The 25,121-nt window shown below is 40.0% G+C and overlaps 1 protein-coding gene across 2 annotated transcripts in view; it reads right to left on the minus strand.

Moving 5' to 3' along the window:
• Positions 1-3,103: 3,103 nt before the first annotated feature.
• LOC124291893 overlaps positions 3,104-25,121 on the minus strand; it is a 47,985-nt gene continuing 25,967 nt past the window's right edge. For both annotated transcript variants that reach the window (XM_046728961.1, XM_046728960.1), the window contains exon 2: positions 3,104-7,270. In XM_046728961.1, coding sequence (XP_046584917.1) covers positions 4,421-6,421 — 2,001 coding nt within the window. In that variant the 5' untranslated portion in view covers positions 6,422-7,270 and the 3' untranslated portion in view covers positions 3,104-4,420. The remainder of the gene's footprint in view (positions 7,271-25,121) is intronic.

Consider the following 25,121-nt stretch of genomic DNA (forward strand, 5'->3'; position numbering starts at 1 on the left):
ACACTGATGACGAGGATGGGGATCATTAAACAAATGCTGTGTTTCCGACTATTATCATTTGTCTCAGTGAATGATCGCACCAGATGTACACGTGCGTCTGTGAACCTGGAATCAGGTGCCATTCGCATCAGCGAGTAAAATGTTGCTTTGACTGCTGTTCTCGTTTGAGTGAATTAATTATATTGAATGCAACAGCCAGTGTTTCATTAGCGCCTTGTGAATGATTGAGATCGAAATCCAGGATATAATAGTGAGTAAAAGATTGAGCAATAACGTTACTTTTCAAAAGTACTTCTACAATTGCTTTTCAATGCTATGTAATTGAGGGACATTAATTGAATGACAGTTGAACGACAACAGCCAGTGCTTTTCATCAGCGCCAGGATGGTGAATGATTGAGTTACTGAACGAAATGCCTATGCAATTATATAATAGTGAGTACAAGTTGGAGATTGGGTTCGATCCCGCTTCAGTTTGATGGTTTAGTTCTAGACGTTTCAGCCCCAAACCCATCTTTGCGTGTTTCACCTGAGTAGTAAACGTGGCGGACCTGTACTACACCATGATGTCCTCCAACACGAAGCTAACAAAATGGTTATATAGATCGAATGTTGTTTGAAGTGGCGTTAAAATTCAATTCACTGACTCCCTAAATCTTAAATAGTCAAAGCATTCCACCAAGCCGCAATCCCTATATACCGTTAATTATCTAGGTAGTAACTCTAAATCTCTCGTTGACGCAATGATCACACACACCAAACCTGAACGTAAATATTATCTTAAGTCCTCACGATCACATTTCCTTATCCTTGTTGACACGAGCGAGAAATGAAGCTTATTTGTGAGCCACATATAAATAAATCATTTCGCTAATAAGCCAGTCTCCTCGGGGGAATAAACTTTAGACCCTTTTAAGCAATAGTTGTCGTGCCTTGCAATTTCTTAATTGAACGCACGCAGGAACTCGTTACAGGTGAACTGGAAAATAGTATCTAATAGATTGGCCTTGCCGACCTCATAGAAGATTCGTGACTATGCAATCGACCTAGAAACGAATCAACCGTCCCAACAGAGGCGGAGACACACAAGGCAGTATATCCAAGTCAAGGTTCTGATTAACGTTACTATTTAAAGTCGTTCGAATGTTTGCTTTACGCGTTGTCCACAAAATTGAAATGATACGACTGCAAGGAATGTGTCCGAGTGCTAGCAGCTTCAGTGAACCTTTCATAGGTTCAGGATGAGTGCAGTGACGCTTGATCCTTAAGGATTTCAGAGTTTGGCTGTTTCATGTCATACCTTTGGCTTGCAGATCCTGAAACATTTGGCATGGACCAGCAGCATAAAACCATAAAACTGAAACGTTACAAATCGATATTTGAGTCTCAACTTTAGATTTGAAATTAGCAGACTATCAGGTCTAGCAGGTTGAGCGCCTGCTCGGAGATTGGAAGGTCGGTGGTTTGACCTCGTCACACCAAAGAAGCATATGTGTTGTTAGCCTGTCTGGCGCACGGCATTGAGCAGATAACACATGGACTCTGCTCACTATACTTAGTGACTGAGTTTTTGACAATTCTGCAGAAGAGGTTGAGACAACTCTCTTTCAAATACCTTCGAGTGAGTATATGTCTGAGTGTAGCTGCAAGAATTAGATACATTCATCAGTGTATGTACCCTTGCTGGATGAAGGCATTGCCTATTGTACCAATATAGGAAACTTCACTGCTCTAAAACGCACGATGTTAATTTATAATTCCAATCGCAGAGTGTATTATAAGCGAGGGTGGGTTTTTGTGAGCATGCGAGCGAGCGTGTACATGTATATATATATGTATATGTGTCAACAAAGATGAAAAGCGAGTCATTTCGTAAGACAGAATTTAAAAATAATGTGAAAGAGGGCAATAGTATGGCAATTGTTCATGTCAAAGTCGCCATTCTCTCCGCTCAACCGTTTCGTTTCAGAACAGAAATAAATGGGTCTGTCCTTAACGCGTCAGGCAACATAGGCTAAAAGATTGTTCCTACACATCTGGAGTGGTTGCTTGATATCGCCGTGATATGTATACAAGAAAAGCATTAGAGGGGAACGTTCTGAAATCAGAGTGACACCTGTTTCTCATCACTGCCCAAGGTACAGGGTGGAATAGGAACAGGAAGGAACACATCCAGATGATGAGGAGAATAAAGAGACATGCATATACGATGTCATCATTATCAAAGCATGTTTGGAAATGTAACACTCTGGATAATTATTGGTGACTTATGTAGAGGCACCATGCTGATGTCCTGGTATATTTTAGTGTGTATCCTGTTTATTAAAACCTTTATACGCTTCTGATCATTATCTGATTAGCTACTGTTTGGATTTGTTTGATTTGAAGTGTCAACTTCAATTCGAAACTTCAACAAATCAATATCATTTTGTCGCCACCTTGTAAACTTTTCATATGTTTAACAATATTTGTGTACTTTGATTAACAGATTTAACCTGGAGCCTGATAATAATGTACACTTGCTACACACATTGTTCACATGTGCATGGCAGGTCCGTACTTCGTACAAAAACATAAATATGAGTGAGTGAGTGAGTGAGTGAGGTTTCAAACCACAAGAAGAAATTGGGTAACGGAGACAGCATTTCTTGTGGAGATGACGCAATCTCAAAGGGGTATATAAAACATGATTGGAGTTAACTGAAAACTTCAGACAAGTGAAATAAGAAGGAAAGGGAATTCTAGAGAAAATGAACACGCTTGAGGAGAAAATGACATCATGTTATGTCTACAACAAATGATTTTACTGTTATGCAACTGTCCTCATGGGCTTTTCAACTGCAACTGTACTCTTTTGGACTTTTCACAAAATAATTTCTAAAAGGGCATCACGCGCCATGCAATTAACCTATGCACTCTTATTCTCTTCACTCAAGCATTTCATCGTCGCTCTTCTGAAATCATTCTCTATCGTCTCACGGATATTTCTAAATTTCATATGATTTTGATATTAAGTAAACATAACACAAGTCACGTATTTTCATACCGTACTTTCACCATTTAACATCGTCTGTGCATTCACTGCAACGTTGACGATATTGACAGATTGTACCAACACTTTATTTGTCCATACATAAATACACAAGAAGGCAGCGTATACATACAGCAGTCACGTATCTGAAAAACAAAATATCATTCTGCCACCTACTGTGAACTGGCGATCGTTATGTCTCTTTAAAAATAGAGTTAAATGTAAATTGAACATTTCATCAATAATCTATGAAACAGTATGTTAAAATGGTATCTGTTAGCAACATATCTGCTTCAACAAAATGACATGTATTCTTTCATATGTTAGACGCATTTACCCACACTGGTAATTCGTTTACTGATTTATTTCTATAACATCCAGCATCGATCGTTAACATTAGGAAGACGTAAAGTTGCACTGGAAGGCATTGTATGTTGTCATCTTCCATCACAGAACATCGGAACACGCAAGTATATACCGTGGTGGTGATACAGATTGGCGTCTCTTTCGGCAAGTGTTACGACAACAAAGGTCATTCATTCCATTCATCCAGTGAATTCACTGTGCACAGATGCGTTCGTTATAGACCTATGATCGAGGGTTCAAATCCAGGTTCTCCCAGGTCTATTAGCACCATACAAGTGATCCAGGGTTTCAATAAAGTTGCAAACTCATTCGCCAAAGAAATAATGTCCTAAGGTGGAGACTCGTGAGGAGAACCTTGCAATAACATCACAACAGATTTTCATTTTACGCGTTTCTGACGAATGAATCATCAATTTGTTGGAGCCTCATATGTTATAGAATGAATGAGAAACATACCGCTACGCGAACATTAATGTGTTTTCTTGTGCAAATATAACTTGAACAATCAGTCGGCTTCTTTGCTTAAATATGTATATAAATAAGAATGTCTAATGGAACTTTGTTGAGGATGTGGAAGTACAGAAATGATATGGTGTGGTTACACCAAACCAGTAATGCCATATGAAACGTCATCTGGAGGTAATGGCTGATATGTCAGATGAATGTACAATAAACAGGGCAAATGGTAATTTCTGATATATTAGTGGAACCACCAAATATACCAGCATTACTATATACTCACCAATATGACAAATCTTGAAACAGTGGGTATGATTTTACGCCGCTTTTAACAATATTCCAGCAATATCACACCAGAAATGTGCGTCACTCATTGTATCCATGTGGGGAATCGTATCTGGACCTTCAGACGTTTTAACCGTTAGGCTACCCAACCGCCCCCAAGATCAAGTAACATGTTGTAATGCCTGGTATATTAATAGTAGATCCACTAAATATACCAGCAGTAATCTATCCTAACTCACATGCCAATCAAACGGAACAGATACTGTTTTTTAGCGGATTTTTAGAGGATGTTTAGTGGAGTATTACAGTAGCAGTATGGTCGGAGATGTGGGTACTGTTCTTGAACACATGCCGGATCAGATCCGTATCTGTTAATCCTACTTATTTCCTTTTCATTGATTATTATTTCACTGCTATTCAATGAATGCTTGAGGGTAACTTCAAAATGGCCATTCCCCGGCTCCGTCGTGAAGGTCACTTGATAAAAATCTTCATCTGTCTTAGTTCTCCCTGAAAGATCAGCTACACGGCCATCATAATCAGAACTTTTCTTAAACTTTAAAACATTGGAATTTGTTGAAATCTTTACAGACCTTGTCACGGTTCCTAACTTTAAAAATGCACATTGAACTCTTTGGCTCTCTGTGTAGGAATTAATATAGTCCACTGCGGCGGATGCAGCTTCTTTAACAACCGGATGTGAACTGTTTACTTCCTTCCATGCGAGGCATGCGCACCAGTGAGGCTCGATACCAGCGTGTGAACATGTCCGTTCTTTTGGAATTTCCTTGAACAAACTGATCCCTCTTTGAGCAATGTCACCTACACCTCCACCGGTGTAGTTTAATATATCATGGAATGTTTCATGTATATCAAAAGGTGTTGTTAATCTATTAGCATTTTTTCGTACATTTCGAACTATTTCTGGATATTGTTTTTCAAACCACGGGGGAAACCTGAAGGCAAAATAAGGCATACGTTCTTCTAACTTTCCTTGAGCCGTTGCTCGAACTTGTGAAAACCTGGCCCCATGGTCACTCATTAATATGAGAATGGTTCTATTCAAATAACCATTATTTTCCAAATATTCCAAAAACTTCTTGGTATCTTCGTCCACTACTTGGACCATATTGTTGTCGTCGTGGCTTGTCTCCGAATGGAAACCGAACATAAACTTCCTCTTTTTCCCATACATCATGTAAGCATCCTGAAACCATTTCACAAAATTCTGATGCCTAGGCACAGAACCAAGACACAACCTTTTGTTTCTTGCATACATTCGCTCAGCAGATAAATAGAAAGTTCTCATGCTGTGATCTGTTGGCTGGTGATCAAATCCCAACATGCGTAGCTGGAATGTCCCAATGAAGGCCATGTCCTCAGCCCACAGAGTCAAGTATCCATTTTCTCTAAGGTCCTTCCATATCCAGGGGTGGTTATCAACAGGTTTGGCTCCTGACTTCCCCCTTCTTGCCTCGGGAAGTTCCTCTTCCCTTTTGCCAGTCAATATTGGCAACAGCGCCTGAGGAGTTCCATCTCCCACTATGTTATAGCCATCTAATTCTATCCCATTTAACTGTTTCAGAAAATATTCCCGTGTCTGAGGCAATTTCCGTATCCATGTCATCCTAGAAAGTGAATCGAATCCAAACATCAAAACGTCCAGATCTAAGGCATTTTTAGACACTGGTTTTGTTTGCTCCGCCCAAGTGTGTAAGGTTTTGTTATATGCAATCCCTGAGTGTATGTTGAAGTATCTTTTCCCGTGAACAGAAACACACGCTACCTTGAAGAAGTCGGAGATCAATGGTGACCCATCGTGCATGGGTTTGATGTGGTCAGCATGGCGGGCTGAATAATCGTTTGGTCCCCGAACAATTGGGGCATATTCACATGTTATTTTCCCATACCTCCTCCTAGCACGCTTAGATATATGAAACGTTCCATTCACAACATACACCCAATCCTCATCCTTACCACAGTCTATTTTGGGCACTTCGTGGAAGAATCCAACAACTGAGGGGTGGAAGGGGTCAAGTTGAGGGTGGACACACATTTGACCAGACTGGCGACGTAGATTCTCGTGAAATAACACGAGATTTGCTACGTCGCTGTCAACCTCGATTTCATTCTCCTGGGGGAGAAGGAGAAACAGGATTGAAAGAAGAAAACAGAGCAGGACTAAAGATTTAAATCTCCGTCGTTTGAGACGATATAAAAAAGAAGGTAATACACTGTACTCCATTTTATCCTTCGAAACATGGGTACGTCTCTCCAGCATAAAATCTGTAAAATTGAAGGATGAAAATACTCGTTAATCCCTCTTCTTACACATCCTGTCGAAATCGAAATGGCACGTCAGGCACATTTCGGAAGTTTCACCACAAAATCCAATTTCGAAATCTGTCAATTCTAATTTGGGGTTATTTTTGAAACACACACCCTCATGCACATATTGATATTAAACGCTGTCTCGTCTCATCTAAGTAAAAAATTTCAATATGCAATTCTGAATTCTTCATTCGACTCTCCTTGAGAATTCAAAGCTCACAGTTGGAGTATATTAATCTTCCTATAGACCATGTAGTATATCCAGATCATTTTCTGATCTCGTCAGCGGGCTTCTCAATCGATGGGAAAAAGTCATTAGAGGCTGCGTATCAGGAACTTCCTCCAGGATATGGCACCGTAATTATGGTAAATATCGTCATGAAAACCCAGTCGAAGAATATTGGAAGTCCTTTTAAGGTCAACAATAGACATGCTTCAACGGCGGAACCAAATGTTCGATCACAAGCTGGTGACAAATGGGCAGAAAAGTTCCGGGGAAAAATGCTCCAATTTGAACGGCTGTAACCGTGGATTCAAAGTTTTCGTATTGATCCGAACCCTTCAAAATTCTGAAGTGTATTTAACACAAATACGCAGTAAATTTTCGTGATATTTTCCAAAGCTTCCAAACCAGTATTTTCAAAATAGCATCGTCTTTCCACAATCTAATTCCGTGCACAATCAGATTTCGATCGAAGTCTTGTAGCATTTGTTGGCAATACTGCCAAACATTGACGCTGTTTTGTAGATTGAGAAGATTCCACAGCAAGATGCTGATTTGTCTGTCTCGGCCCAGAATCTGAAACGATAAGAGGAACTCATGTTACAAAGACGACAAAAACGAATTAACCACCTGCAAATGAAAGAAGCTGCTTCCTTATATTTCCCATTGGTAGCCGGGCCTTCTTATCTGTTGAAGCAGTTTCGTATTGAACTAAACGTATGTGAAACACGGTCCACCAGCCAGTATACATGCACGTTTAGATACAATCAGGTGGGGATTGTATATGGACATACTCAGGACGCGTTTCATGAGATGCATATACGGCCATTTATAAAAATGTAAATATGTATACTTTAATGTACATCATGTAAATATGATCTGTTATATCCATTACTCGCCTCTTATTTAGTATGTATCATGGCTTTAGTGGAAGCTGACACTGGGGAAGGAGGTACTGTGTGCATTATATCACGTCATTTAGAAAAATATAATGAAAAACATTTTGTTTCACATCCATTCATTTGTGATAGCCATAGAGGTCTCAGGTCATGTATCCATACAAGTTTAGTCTTGATAACATAGGTTGTTTCTTACTATGTTCCTGAATACCACACTCAATACTTCACTTATATGACTGCGGAAAACCGACGGATGTGATACTGTACGATGTATACAGTAGTGGTGGTCCGATTAATTGAAATAATCGAAGATTGGTCGCAGTGGCCAAACGACCAAGCAATCGATCACATTTTCTCATAATCGAACACAAACGATTTTGGAACCGCTGTAATAGAGTTTGAAATACTTGATGATAGAACATATCTAGGACGTTGTCAGGGCCGGAAAACGTGTTTATTTCTAAGAAAACTCACTTCACTTTGTGAAAAGTCATGACTGAATATTTCTTGAAGAATCTGGGAAGTTTATGTTACACTGGAACTGAATCATTTTACACTGGATTTGAAATTCGCAAATGTAATTTGTGCAGTTTCAAAAAAACAACAACAGAGAACCAAATGTTTTTTCTTTATACTTATCTGCAACTACAACCTGAATAGGAAAATCTACAAAACGACGCGAACCAATTTTTTTTCGATGATTGGTCGTTGGTATTGAACCAATCATCAATTGTGAGATTTCAACCAATTCCCAACACTAGTATATAGTGCTGAAATTCAGTTTGTTGTTTTACGACATGGTAACTAACTTCATACACAGCGTCTCCTCTTACGTATCACCTCAGAACCAATAAATATTCATAGCTGATTATGTGAACTTCATCTTGCGCTTACTTATTGGATCCATATATGACCATAAACGTTTGTTGTATACAATTGCAAGAAAGTATAAGAAATATAAAAAATAGAAAACATATAATTTATTATATGTAATTATGATATTGCGAGTCGGCAACTTGTTGACCCTGGTGACATCAATGATTTGCTAATGTTGAGCAACATCACTGTGGCCGACAACATCACTGTGGCCGATGACGTTATCGTCAGCTCATCGACAATGCTGTGTGTGTGTATGAGAGAGAGAGGGGGAGAGAGAGTGAGAGGGGGAGGGAGAGAGAGAAAGAAAGAGAGAGCGAGATAGAAAATGCAGGAAACGTTTCACAGTTCATTAACTCCTCTGACGCATTCTGTAAGAACTCATTGTGTCTGCACTCGCTTTGTGTCATTACCATGACCCACACGAATACAATAATGGCTTTGTACGTTACATTAGGACCTACAGTTGACCAATATAGCTCATGTTCAAGAACTTAACTCATTCCATGAAATAAGGGTAGAATAATAAAGTAAATGAGCATTGCATTCCATGACACAGATGGTCAATATCCACACAAACCTGTCGTCTAATGCATTGACAGAAATAGCCACACGTCCTTCATAAAGTAAAAGCTGCAATATGGTGCACGGATACACTTTGAAAACCCTATCAATGTTACTTGGAATAGTCATTAGTTAGGAATACCTCAACAGAAGCGACCTCTTATTGACTCTTTCTACAGAGAGTATACGAATTCATTTAGATTTCGGAAAATCGATTATCGTTGAGTCCTAGATAATGGATATCTGCAAGATGACTAGACATTCCTGGCCGCCAGCGGTGGCCTGAGTAAAATAGTTTATGGTAGCCCATGGCAATGAATGAGTGAGTGAGATGCATTTTACCCATTGTCGAATGGTAATTCAGTTTTATAATGGCGTATCCGCTTGATGAAGAAAAATCCCCCAGTTTTAGACCTGCCAGGCCTTTTTAATATGTACGGTTCTAGGTCTGCAGTCATTTGGTTTTACGTATTGTGATAATCTGAACTATTTATAGTTTACTTTGCCCGAGACTCGAATACAAAATGGATTTTCGTCAAAAGTGCCAACCAACGTATTTCTCGTAAGAGTGCTTGTTTGTTTGTTGTTTTACGCCGCACTCAGTAATTTTCCAGCTGTATGACGGCGGTCTGCAAACACTGGACTTTGGACCAGGCAATCCAGTGATTGACATCACGCCACATACAGCAGTGTCCGAGATATATGACGGTGGTCTGTAAATAATCGAGTCTGGAACAGGCGATCAGGTGATTAACATCACAAGCATCGATCTACGCAACTGGGATACAATGACCTGCATCAACCAATTCAGCGAGGATGACCATCCGATCCCGTTAGTCGTCTCTTATCGCAAGTATGAGTTTCCTAAGACAATGCTGGTACGGATCATTACGGGTTTAAATGGTACTAAGTAGTGGTGGTCCGATTAATTGACATAATCGAAGATTGGTCGCAGTGACTAAACGACCAAGCAATCGATCATGTTTTCTCTTAATCGAACACAAACAATTCTGGAACACTTGTTATCATCAACAATATCTTTCACAAGGTTGGTTTTATCTATTACATTTCATAAGCACTACAAGCTTGTTCCAAGTCGTGATTGAATTCATCTTAAAGACACCAAGAAATTTATGTTCCTAACATACTAGTCATCCTTTAAAGATGTGAAATTTTGCCAAAAACACCCCAAAAATAACTACATGGTTTTTTTCCTTATTTTTTTGTGCATTAACAAATTTCATAAATGACGCTAACCAATTATTTTTGATGATTGATCGGTGGTAATGAACCATTCATCAATTATGAGATTTTAACCAATTCCCAACACTAGTACTAAGTCATTTTATCATAAATGAAATGAATGTATCATACCCCTAGGAGTAGCGTTAAGTCTGACCACTCGCGTTCACGTTCACCCTGCCACAATGGTACTGCCATATAACACTTCTATGACCATGGTATGACGTCTATCAACGTCTGACACCTAGCACTGATGGAACTATGCTTCTATTTCTCAACCTCGAAGACTTGGACCATCACACCCATAAATATCGAAGAGAACGCCAACTTCAACGCCTAAAAATAGCCTCTGGACGATTCCTCACACACAGATTGGACAAAGGCTAATACAGTGTCCTGTGCTGTGCCAAGGCTTGAGAATAAAGTACATTTCTGAGAATATGTACCTAGGGATGGACACGACCTGCTACAAAACTAAAGCCAAATTGCCGGATTCACTTAACTTCTACTACCTCAGTCCAAACAATGAACATGTGCTTCAGGTAATGTTCCTTCTGTCTCACGGTTCCGTCATGTGTCTTGCTGTATTTGACAAAGCTGTCCCCCCGATGTTGGTATTGCGACAGAACACGCTATGGTCTCTAATGAAAGCGTCTCTTCAAGGGGGTCTTTCACAACGGCTTCAATCAGAGTATTAAGTGCAAACCTAATACCCTTCCAAATCACGACAAGCAATTATCAAGTACAGATAGGGGGTCCGTCTTCAATCCAAACATCAAGAAAAAGATGTCTCTGATTTGATGGGAACTGATCGAAATACGCCTTGACCCGAGTGTTTTCCTGCTTTCCCAATCTGACCAACGTCGAGAACAGAGTTGGCATATTGGATGTGTGGTATGGATTTCTGTGTTGTAAAGACTAACAATGAAGGGATGGGGCACAGTAGATGCCCATTATTGCGTTGTATTAGGCATTAACAATGAGAGATGAGCAGTCACATGTCAGGCAGAGATTAGACCTGTGCTATTTTCGAACAAGACGTCAGTTCGGTCACATGTCAGACAGTTTGGACAAGTATTTGGCATTGACGGTAACCTGAGAGCGGGTACAGGGCAGCCATTGTATAAACAGATGTTTGGCATTTACCATAAACAGTAGAACGGACATAAGACAGAAATAATATGGACATACGTTTGGCATTAACCAAAAACAATACAGCGGACATAAGAGAGTATGGACAAATTTGGCATGAGCCGTTAACAGTAGAGCGGACATAAGACAGTATGGACAAATGAGTGGCATGAGCCGTTAACAGTAGAGCGGACATAAGAGAGTATGGACAAATGTGTGGCATGAGCCTTTAACAGTAGAGCGGACATAAGAGAGTATGGACAAATGTGTGGCATGAGCCGTTAACAGTAGAGCGGACATAAGAGAGTATGGACAAATGTGTGGCATGAGCCGTTAACAGTAGAGCGGACATAAGAGAGTATGGACAAATGTGTGGCATGAGCCGTTAACAGTAGAGCGGACATAAGAGAGTATGGACAAATGTGTGGCATGAGCCTTTAACAGTAGAGCGGACATAAGAGAGTATGGACAAATGTGTGGCATGAGCCGTTAACAGTAGAGCGGACATAAGAGAGTATGGACAAATGTGTGGCATGAGCCGTTAACAGTAGAGCGGACATGACAAAGATACAGAATAGACAAGTATTTCGAGTTAACCATAGACAATAGAGTGGGCATAATGCAGATATTTTATGGACAATATGTTTGGCGTTAACTGTAAACTGTAGAGCGGAAACAAGGCAGACATGGTACTGACAAATGTTTGGCATTAACCGTTAACGGTATAGCGGACAGAAGGCTTTATGATAGGCAAGGAGGACATCACCACAGCACCACAATCATAAAGGAATATTCTAAACAAATATATTTCGGAAACGTAATGTTCACGATGACATGATCTGATACATTTTGTTCAGTATGAGTCATATTGTCTATCACGATAAACTCCATGTGCAGTAACGGGGCGTTGGGGTAGCCTAGTGGTTAAACCGTTGGCTTATCACGCCGAAGATCTGGGTTCGAATCACTACGTGGCTACAATGTGTGAAGCCCATTTCTGGTGTCCCTCGCCGTGATGATGCTTGAATATTGCTAAAAGCGGTGTAAAGCCATACTCACTCACACACTCATATGTAATAACTAGCCTCGTATTTAATACCAATGATATCATCATGTCTCAACTTGGAGGCATTTGAAGAGTTGAGAGCGCCTCCGTGGTGTAGTGGTTGGAGCGTCCGCCCGGAGAGCATCTGTAGCTGTGTAAAGCTCATCTTCAATTTGAGAGGCACCTTGACCACGCTTTCCTAATACAGTAGTTAGGATGTCTTGCGGGTTCTTGGTAGATCAGGCAGACGTTTTGTCAACGGTATTTGTCTGTCGATATCGTCATTGTAATCTGCTTATACTAACAGTAAAACAGGAATACACATTTTCTGACCGCCTCCGTGTTGTGGTGGTTAGAGAGTCCGCCCGGAGAGCGGAAGGTCTCGGGTTCGATCACCGACCGCGTCATACCAAAAGACGTTAAAATATGGTACTTGTTGTCCCTGCCTGGCGCTCGGCATTAATGGGTACAACAAGGACTGGTCGGCTCGGAGTCAGTATAATGGGTCTGAGTGGGGTATTCATGCTTCACTGCGGCATGGTATCTCAGTGGGCTAGCACTATAAAACCAGCTAAAGTCTGGGCTAGTACAAACAGCCGCACATACACATACACACGCATTCACGTCGTCATATGAGCGAAATATTCTCAAGTACGACGTTAAACCCAATTTCACTTCACCTCACCTTTGAAAAGTTGCTATCCTTTTTTAATCCTTTTCTAAAAACGCCTAACTATGTTTCTTAAAATTGCATAAAAAAGATTTCCTGGCCATCTAAAAACTCTAATTCTTTCCACGTTTGGGCTACTCTAGGTTTTCAAAGCCTTAAATCGTTCACCAAAAATACAACAACTCCAGATACAAATAATGACCTCATGCAGGAGATACGGAGATCATAAGCCGCGATCGACAGCAAGGAGTACAAAAACCTACCCTGGCGAACACCACCTGTCTGTAATTACCTTAACTCCCTTGCAACCTTGGCAAGAACGCAAAGCCGAGAAAACCAGGGAATAATTATTATTCCAACCATTATTTATGCCCTTCCGATACAATTACCGCTCCCGTGAGACGCCACCTTTTCCGGTGAACAAAAGCACTGAAGATCTCGATTATCTGAAGAAGATAATTACCACACAAAGCATGCACATCGGCCCTGAATCATCAGGGATCGTTCATTGTTCCGATATTGGGAACTCGTTTTGTCCAAACATGCCTCGCTGCGCACATCACATGACATTGTGCCCATGATAATAACGGTAGCATGCCACTTTGACATTTGGGAATTAACGTCTTATAAAGTGGTCTTTATTTCAGTCAGATAATTATCATGGGCTCACATTTCAAAATCGAATTCTTTTGGGCTGCTGAGATTATGGGTTTACTTTTTCTTTTTATAGCTTTGTAATATGGCCAGCATACCTTTTCTTCGCCGCGAGATGCTTAGATCGATACGTCATGATTGATTTATGAATGCATTGCTAAGAACGAACGCATTGACATGAATTCACAATAGCCTTGTACTCAAGGCAAACTTTCTACATCATATGTCTGAAACCATATAATATATCAGTACAACAGACCCTTAAGAATTCGCACAATTGTCCGGATGAAGCAATGTGTTGAGAGTATAAGGTGTCGTTTTAAATTGACTTTTCGACTTAAATTTCAGTAAGGAACTCTGGGGGTAGGACGGGGGATGGGTGTGGGGGGTGATAGTATCTTAATATTCATAATTGGCAAAGACCTCTGAGGAGAACTGACTCTTCACAGTATAAGCCACCTGTAAACATGGGTTATTTTATGCGATACGTGAATGATATCATGTATAAGCGCATTTATCATCATGATTAAATATATGATAAATAGTGCTTATGATTTCAAGGAGTGAGTGAGCTTTTACCAATTTTTCAGAAATACTACAGCAGGGGACACAAGAAATGGGCTTCACACATTGTACCCATGTGGGGAATCGAACCTGTGGCTTCGGCGTGACGAGCGAACGCTTTGACCACTAGGCTACCCCACCGCCTTATAATAGCAAGGGTGATCGTGCGAAAGAGGACGACGACGGCAGAGTAATTTGTTTCACAACAATTAATAAGTGGGTAAAAATACATTTAAATGTCCGTCACACCATCAACATCCTCATCCTCAATATGACCAGAAGCATCTATATCCAATTGGAATGAATAAGTGAGTATGTTTTTGGCCGCATTTAGCAATATTCCAGAAATATCATGGCGTTTTCTATTTGATAACAATGAAAAATGAATCGCGTCCTTGTCCTCATATTTAAGGATTCAATAGATCCGAATGAATTACCGTTAACATCTGTCCAGTAAGGTCTTCCTCGTCACCTGGGCCAATTCAACAAAGCATTTGGCTCTACAACCAAGGTGAAGTTGAGTATTTACGTCCGATTGGGTGGATTGATGCTCAAGTTCCCAGACACAAGCCCACTTGATCCAGAGTCGATCCTGTACAGACCGCCGTGATATAGCTGGAATATTGCTCACTGTGGCGATAAACATCCCGCAAATTTCAAATTACAGGACAAGTGAAGGTCGTGTGTTCCCACGTCAGCCCGAAAACCTGGTTTTATTTATCACCCAACAAGTAAATAATCCATTGTCTCTCCACCAAGTTATTGCTGCAATAATACAAAATTTAGGGTCACACCTAGCTCAATCAATATGAAATGTTCGTTTTGTGGATTGAAATATTATTATTAATACCTCGCATTATCTTGCCTCCGCAAGTATTCGCCATCACATAGAAATAAATCCCACTTTTACATTACAATAAGGCATACGTCAACAAACACGACATACATGTACAACGTCGTCGACATCGATATCCATCCTCATTTTCAATCACGTTAAGTGTAAATGAACGACAGTACAATGATAATATCAATATATTCTTGGAAAGCACTTTTGCAAAGGTATTATCAAGGGAAAGCAAAAAGCGCTTCCTTTTATCATTGCAGTTACGCGTACAATATAATCCGGCGTTTCTATAAGCCGAGAAAATGACTACCGACAGACAATGACAGATAAAAAGCTCATGGTATTTCCCTAAGCGGCAAATCATCCCAAGCTTCAAGACCTTTGGCCCCAAGAGCGCTGATTGATTGATAAGGTTTGATCAGGAACGTTTACTTTTTCCATGGAGAAAGAGCTAATTCCCAGCTATCAAACCATGGTAATTGTTTACATAATCAATTTTTTTCATCAGCTCAGGGTTGCAACCGCTTAATTTCGTAGACCTAAGCACAAACAGAGACCAAAGGGAAATAAGAAGCTTCGATCATCCGATGACAACGTCTGGGCTCCAAACTAGGTGAATATAAAACGGAAGAATAACGTAAATTAGATTTTCGTAGTGTAAGAAGCAGGCTTAGGGAGCAAATTAGAATACTATTGGGGAATAGATTAGTTTTTGAGAACACTCCGGTGGGTATCGGACTGGAAGTCTGCGACTGTAACATGGATTGGCTTCAATTACGACAGCATCGCCCTAATTTGATACATTCGCCCTCACTGGCTGTTTCTGAAGTCTCCTTTCGACGCTTATCTTGAGGCGGTTCGGTGTGAATAAACAAGGCCGCATTTTCTAACGTTTGCGTCGAAACTATTAACGTCTCACGTGGCGTAATCAAATTTAAAGTTTGGATTTCTTGAATTTGGAAACTCCTTCCTGGCCTGTGATTATAATCACGGGATTTTTTATTATCAGAATTGAAATACGTCGGCACATTTGTCGTTTAAATTCGACCATTGCCTGAAGGAAGGATAGTTGATTTCGGTGTATGATTGTGTTGCCAATGTCCGACATGTCATTTTCTCAATGCCATGACCACATCGCGTGCCAATTACTACTTGGTTATAATAAATCCCGAGGTTACAATGCCTCCTTCAAACGCAGGAATGCTGGGGGTCATCGCGTGCAAATGAGTGGTTCATCGGGAGAAGGGAATAGACGTGAAATGAATCTGTTGTTATGACTTGCGACGACAGCGCCTAATCAACACTTGAAGGAATAGCTCTACTACTTTACAAGCCGTTTCTATGCAGGAAATGTTTGGTTTCCAATAGATGACATTCCCTTAAAAGGTTCCTCACTGAGCATTTTATACTGACAATACTTATTTCTATGCGTGAAATGGGACGGAGGGATAGCCTTGTGGTTAAAGCATTCGCTCGTCACGCCGAAGACCCGGGTTCGATTCCACACATTAGTACAATGTGTGAAACCCATTTCTTGTGTCCCCCGCCAAATTATGGCTGGATCACTGCCACCGATTTGTACTTTCGTTTTAGAGGTGTGACGATACAGAAATTTCACGATACGATACGTATCGCGATATCTTGGAACGATACGATTCGATTCGATACATACAACGATATGCTATCTTTAGTTATTTTCTTTAAAAATGTATATTTTGATACCAATTAACAGTGTAAATTTTGACATAACCGTCAGTTTCTAGTGAAAATTTTACGGTCAACGATACATATCACGATACGAGAAAAAGCATCGATATATTTATCGTCAGATAAAGTATCAAGGTTATTGATACTACGATATATCGTCACAGCTCTATTTCGTTTTCACTCACCATTACTTGCAGTGAAAACAAATGAGCGATATTTAACGTCAAGTTGACATAATTACCAGTGTCGATTATGCACCTAAACAGATTCCAACCGGGCTCAAAATACAACCGCTGGTCAACATTATGAATGGATCTATGAAAACTAGTCATGACACCAGGTGTTCGTGAGAAAAAATAAGCATTTTCAGTCCTACTGTTGGTACAGAGATCTTACTTAAAGAATAAGTGTTTGCTCACGGACGCCCCTAATTTGGATACTCAAAAACATCTAGTCCCTCGACAAAGTATTACTGACATATGAACCGAAATAGATGCGAGTTAAGTACATAAGTCAACAGTGATGAGTTCCAGTTTAACGGGGTTTCGTTGTACTGTATGTGAACATGTGAGTTCTGTCTTTAACTTTACAAATGAACACAAACCACAGTAAAAATCCAAATCTGCACAGTTGAAAACTCAGAATGCCATACGTTCCACACACCTACGTTCAGATATCCAGACAGAATCAATACATGTGTATAGATCTTCTTCTCAAGCTGCCCGGGCTCACCATACATCATATGGTTACACGTCAATGCCTTCTCTGTCATATTTGTACAGACTCTAGTTCTTAAAGACAACTTACAACAACCAGAATCATTCAGTTGTTGGTCATTCCGCTTTCAGCACATCTCCATAACCGTCTTATAACGAACAGTGAACGTGATCGTGGCCCTTTTGGGAGCACAAATATCAGGAATCTGGGTTATTTGTATATCTAATGCTTACGCTCTTGAACGAATAACTTGTTTAAAATCATTTTCTCATTTTGTCTATGCATAGGACATCATATGAAACCTCTGCTCTTATGACAACGATAAATGACATACATTGCTAATTATTAACAATTAACAATTTCTTATATTACGTTGCTATTAATAAATTAATGTTGCTATTAATGATAATGCAATTTTGACTTTGAAAACAAATCAACACGCATATATAATTATATCAGTACAGCTCGTACAAAACGAGGGGGGCGGTGGGGTAGCCTAGTGGTTAAAGCATTGGCTCGTCACGCCGAAGGCCCGGGTTCGAATCCCCACATGGGTACAATGTGTGAAGCCCATTTCTTGTGTCCCCCGCCGTGATATTGCTGGAATATTGCTAAAAGCGGCGTAAAACCATATTCATTCAGTCAGTCGTACAAAATGAAAATAGTTTAAGCTTAAGCTTATAATAAATATGGACGCCATGATTTATCTATGTAAATTATGTGAATGATTACGACAAAATCAACACTGTAATCCACTTGTTAACTCGAAGTGGTACAACAACGTATACATAATGTATTTAGCTATAAGTAATTTGACACAATGCGCAATCATGTATATTTTAACTCATGTTATCAACAGAGGGGGGAACTATTAAAGTAAATCATCTTAAATTATGTCAGTTGAATTTATGTTATCCAGAGACTTGAGATCCTTCGTATCTTCATAAATCGCTTTCCCTTCGCGAAACGGAGGGTTGCATATTTTACGAAACAGCTGGGTTTTTTGGGTTAATTGTTCCAGGTGTTCATTTCAACATCAGCAAAGACGGAGCTGATAACGCTCATATGTGTGAAGTAAATCAAGTATGCAGTACTATGCACACGAAGGAATGAAAGATACATCGATCGTCTCGTTCTTTATTTCGCAAGTCAAGACTCCGAATGTGAAATCGGTGTCTGAACACACTGGTGTGTCAAGAACATACGTTTCCACTTGGCGGACATACTTGGCCATAAGTGTTCTCCGAGCAATCGACAACGTCTGACAAGTGATGTAGAGGGCGCCGCTCTGGCACCAATCACCCAATGTCTATTACAGCTGATGGTGATATCAAGTACAGTCAAGTCTATAACTAACTGCATCCAGGGTGGTATTGAGAGCGGTTTATAGCTGTCAATATTATATATATTCCTTCCTGACAGCTCGGCGTGGGATGGGCGTTGTGGTCGTCGTTTGAGTTCAATTTCACGAGTTTCGATCATAGCGGAGGATTGAAAATTATGTATCCCATTTGACTGCAAAATGAAACATTTTCTTTCACAAGGATATAACCTGGCATGAAGCCAAAAATGGACTTTAAGCAAAGATATTTTATAAGGTTTTTCTGTCTTTTGGGTCGAGTCCCAATCCAATCGCGGATGGGACCCGGCCCAAAATGGCACTAGAATTTGCATTTTACTGAGAATGTTTAATCACAAATGCGTAATATGTTACAAATATCCACTTTGCATTCATGATTTCATGATTATGAGAAGGGTTTTGTCATTTTTATTTGTTGAATAAATATATGAAATGGCAATGTAATTTTAATTAAATTTCTTTAACATGAGAAATCAAAGATGAACGATAACATGTGGCAATATACAAAAGCATTGTATTTGCTGCTTAAAACCTATGTACCTGTAAAGTGTCCAGTTCATTTTTTAAATATAATTTACTAAAAAAATAAATAAATAAATAAATATTTGACATCTTTGGCTCCAGTACCATGATGATTGTATTTGTTTACTATTTCATACGCCTTCTCTGCTTCTAACCATTCCACAGTTCTTTCTTGTCCTGGGGTTCATGCTGTAATTGTTATAGTCTTGCTCAAAGTCTCTACTGGATCATTAAACCTTAGGTATGTAATAACTCTATCATTATAGTTTTCAAGTCTAGACAGTACTCTAAAACACAGATCATTTATAGGGACAATTTAAATTATTTACATAACCCAGGAGTTATGATATATGATGAAAACTTATAACAATATACATAAGTTTAAACTTATGATTTTAAAATAACAGCCAGTGCCTTCACACGTATGCCAGTCTAGTATCAAACCAGATCAAAGAAATATCATGTATGTATATAATTACAAACCACATATACTTAGATTTGATCAAAGCCATATTATAAATAACAACATTTGTAAAACAAATATCCACCACGAAGTAAGTTCGGGATCCATATAAAAAAGGCGGTGCATAACCTATAAAAAAGTGCATATTGCCATTAGGCTTTGAAAATATATATTAATCAAAGAATGGTCTATTTCCACATAAACACATGTGTATAAATATCACACATTTACAGGTGGTTATATTTACCACGAGTCGCTTTTGAAGTGTAAAACACGACACGTATACACACAAACATGTACAATTACAAATCTGGAATCTGCACTCACACTGTTTTTACAACCATTAAACAATACACGAGTCAGGCTGTTCCCGACTCTGAATTCCCAAAGTGGTGACCATATGCTTTAGCTTTACAGCAAATGGGAAAAATACATTTCTTTCCGTTTCGTTCCTGTTTTTCCAGTCATAATGGGAAAATGCTGTTTCACAAATGTCACTGTAAACTATCTTTCGAGAAACCACCTGCTTACAACGACTTGTAAGGCTGACATTTTCTAGACACTGCTGAAAGTTTGACGAAAATAAAACGAAATCGAAACGATCGTCCTTATAATTATGACACTAGTTTCCAGATGATGTCGAATTGAACTTTTGCAATCTCCGTGAAATGTTGCTTCCAGTTGTCGGTTGATTGTTTTAGGGCATGACGCGAAGAGTCGCTGCTGCTCAATCCTTCCTGTCCGTTCTCACCTCTATTTATCTAGCATTCTACGATAAAGAATAATAAATATTTACATAGTAGACTGAGCATGAGTGCACATTAATAGATTATCACGGTGTGACTCTGAATTTGGGAGGAAAACCCGTAGTGACCTTTGTTTGTTGTTCAAAGCGCACTCAGTATTCCAGCTATCGCGGCGGTCTGTGTGGACCAGACAATCCAGGGATCAACATCATGAGCATCGAACTAATGCAATTGGGATGACATATGTCAACCATGTCAGCGAGCCTGACCACCCGATCCCGTTAATGGCCTTTTACGACAAGCATGGGTTGCTGATAGGGCTGTAACAACTTAATGCATCGAACTATCGATGGATTGCAATTGTTGTGTCCCCGATAGCAATTAATCGATGGTAGAAACGAAAAATATCGATGCATCGATGCATACAACCAGCATCGATTGTATGTGTGTGACTGTGGATAATTTAGTAATTGACTTAATTTTTGTTAAATATTTATGCGTTTTATTTTTTATTTTTTTTATTTTGTTATTGTTTGGGTGCAGACTTGCAGCTTGGTTGTGTTTATGTTTTATGTTTTATGTTTTATGTTTACTTGATCTGGGTTTCAAATTTCTTGTCAGTTATTAAGATAGACTGAAACTACTTCATCTTGTTTTTCTATTCATTTGGGCATAGACTGCAAATGAGACAAAACTATTGCAATAGTATTGCAATAGTTGCTCGCAATAGAATATCGCTATCGCAATAGTTGCTTCCCTCTCAATAGTCACCCCCCAGTTGCTGAAGACACATTCTAACTCTGACCTTGACACTATATTCAGTGATTAACATCATGAGCATCGATCTACGTAATTAGAATAAGATGACACGTGTCAACCTGGTCCTGATGGAAGGCTTAGAGTGAGTGAGTGTGGTTTTACGCATCCACTATGAATATTCCAGCAATGCGGTCACCAGAAATAGAATTCACCCATTGAACTGGGCGATGAGTCTACAGGACGCTGAGTAGAGTTGCACAAGTTATAATTAACGGTTTAAATGACAATGTCTTATTAATATAACTAAAAACAACACATTGTCCCTCTAACAGTAACAGACTGGGGTCCGTATTATCCGCTTAGCTAGACTTTAACGGACAAAATTACAGTACATCCATGGGCTTAGAGTTCAGTACAGGAGCAAGGCCATACGATGTGCTGACGCCTTAACCACTAGGGTTAATAACCGTCCGAATGTCTCAGAGTTTAACGCTATTCCGAGACCAAAACCAATAGTAAATACTTCACTACAATGCATAAATCGTATCTGCACTTTGGCCTAATGATCAAAATAACCAGATTATCAGACATAATCACGTATAAATTACATTAATCTTCTTAAAGGAAACATTTCAGGTCGTGTACTTGCATTACAGCGCCAAAATCTCTAACGAAAAATATTACAATGGCAAGCGAGAAAAAAGCCTAATCGTATATGTTGTTTAGCTTACTGATAATGATAATCAGATGATAAAGACTTTAGTTGTTTGCATACTCTCAAGCGTTCTATCTGTCTTCTGGTTCAGTAAACAGCCATTGGTGAAGTCTTTACCTGATGAAATACTCCATAGGAGATTCTGTAGCCGCATCAGTGCTCGAAGCCTTCACTGTTCGAGGCAATATCGTTCCTGTCCCCCATTAACCTTCAGTAGACGCCTATTAGCATTATTTAAGCGGGCAACAAAGCGTTGGAATGTGCAGCCGGCGCGCGTCATGCGAACCGTAGGAGTGATTTGGCTATTTTGGCATCACCTGTTAACCTGTAAATCTTGCACCGACATTAGCTTGAACCATTGCCAAAACTCCCCATCACGTTGTAGATGCTCGTAGCAGTTAGGAGTTCGTATCAGCACAAAGACTGGCTTCAAACAATTTGCCGGAAACCTTGTGTTTTCGTCTATCACTGGGTGATTAGATGTACCATGTTTTCGTGGCTGCTTGTTGTACGATTGGCTGGGAATGATAACATGCTTATGTGTATTTTACGATTAACTCTGAAATGTGTCTGTTTGATATGATAGTTTGGGATGAATGAAATATTTTCCTTGCAAAAGTTGTGTTGACAATATAAACGCGTATGTCGTCATGACCCAATCAATGGGTTTAACATGGGAGAATGGACAGAATGTTACACAGATTGTATAAATGTATACGATAAAAAGGCATCGAGTTTAGTAATAATTTATATTATTTATTTGATTTATATAGTGTAAATCGAAGGAATATTTCGAACGAACCACTTACCAGTGTCTCAAATATGCTTATGGTTACACTGATAAAGGAAAACTGAATCGGACAGTCAGTGTCCATACCAGCCGTGATTGTCAGATAGTAATTTGTATTTGGTCACTAATTCTTCTTCAACCTAAACTTCTGCCGCAGTCACATTCATCATCAATCATCCGTTCAAAGTGCGTCATATATATTGAGTGTGTGAGTTTAGTTTTACGCTCCACTCAGCAATATTCCAGCTGTATGGCGGCGGTATGTAAATAATGGGGTGTGGACCAGACAATCCAGTGATCAACAGCATGAGCATCGATCTACACAATTAGGATACGATGACATGTGTCAACCAAGTCAGCGAGCCTGACCACCCAACCCCGTTAGACGCCTTTTACGACAATCATGGGTTACTGAAGACCAATTCTAACCCGGATCTAGACGGGTCAATTAATTCTGTGGAGCAAAGTGTCGGTAAAGTTCGTACAAAGAACCTAATGACTATTTTAATGAGAAAAGACGATTATCTGTACGACCTAGAGTAGTATAAATATGGACGACCGTCAGTCACACATCGTTCTGTGGCCGACTGTTAAACTCTTGTTTATTCACCCTGGTTCCTCTGCCCCACGAGCTGATCCACCGCCTCGTGGTTGAATACCAGTATTTACACGATCGGAAGTCTGGGTGTTCGGTTGTTTGTCAACGTCGAAAATGTCTCGGCCCGTCTGTAGTTCGTGACAAGCGGTGTTCTGATACAAAACTGTAGCCGATGACCATCGAGAAAATTACGTCGCCTTAAATGACACATCGAGTTGAAAATGTCCGGGTTTTGCCTATTTCGCTGAACATTCTTACTGGTTTGGACCGCCTCCGTGGTGTAGTGGTTAGAGCGTCCGCCCGGAGAGCGGAAGGTCGCGGGTTCGATCCCGACCCGTCATACCAAAAGACGTTAAAATATGGTACTTGTTGGTCCCTGCCTGGCGCTCGGCATTAATGGGTACAACAAGGACTGGTCGGCTCGGAGTCAGTATAAAGTGTCTGAGTGGGGTATTCATGCTTCACTGCGGCATGGTATCTCAGTGGGCTAGCACTATAAAACCAGCTTACGTCTGGGCTAGTACAAGCAGCCGCACATGCAGATACACACGCATGACCAACTCTTTTTGTGTTTATAGTACTTCAGCTATGAATGAATATCTTGAAAACCGTCAGCGATTGCGTTGGGTTTAACAATGCTGAGAACGGTAGTCCGGGTAGATCGTGCTTAAAAGGATCCAGATTTATACAGACTATCCAAAGTGACATAGGGGCGAGTCTGTAAGTAGTACTGATGCTCGCGAAATCTAGGTATCTGGCATGAAGCATTGGGCAAAACGTATCCTGCTGGGCCACCTGTTGCCTCTTCATTTGTAAAATGATAAGACAGCATTGACAGGTTGATTGAATGGCGACGGACGCGCTCATTCATAACTCATAAGACCCGTGAAGATCCGGGTTAGAATTGTTTTTTAGCAACCAATGCTTGTCGTAAGAGGTGACCAAGCTCGCTGACTTGGTTGACACATATCGTCGTATCCCAATTGCGTAGATTGATGCTCATGATGTCAATCACTGGATTGTCTGGTCCAGACTTGATTATTTACAGGCCGTCGCCATATAGCTCGAATATTGCTGAGTGCGGCGTAAAACAACAAACAAATCATTACGCTTCTCATCTTCATTCCGGAACGGTCCCCCGAGTACCTCTAGCCGAATATCAAGGGCAGCACTAAAAGATATGAACCTGAACATGTCAGTGAAGCCTCGGTCCATACCAGTAGAACTACTGCAGCCTACTTCACGGCTAACTGGATTCCAGAGCCAAGAAAAACATATCAATACTACCCCGAGGAACAGTGAGCAAAAATAAACAAATTCTGAGAAAGAAACACGCTTAGTTCGTTACAACAATATCACTCAAGAACTCAACATTAAACGAGGGATTAAGGGCAATTATTATAAGATAATCCACGTTGCTGATACCGTTGAGCCGAAAATAGCTCCAACTTGGAACAGTTTCTCCTGGCTTTGATGTGATAATTGGAAGGAAACAAAGTCAGTCGACCCAGCGAGCTTTGAAACACAGTAATCGTCTTAGAAATAACAGCATGAGGCCACT

This window comes from Haliotis rubra, unplaced genomic scaffold, assembly GCF_003918875.1.
Source record: "Haliotis rubra isolate DU_JTF1 unplaced genomic scaffold, ASM391887v1 Scf500, whole genome shotgun sequence".
NCBI classification, from domain to species: Eukaryota; Metazoa; Mollusca; class Gastropoda; order Lepetellida; family Haliotidae; genus Haliotis; species Haliotis rubra.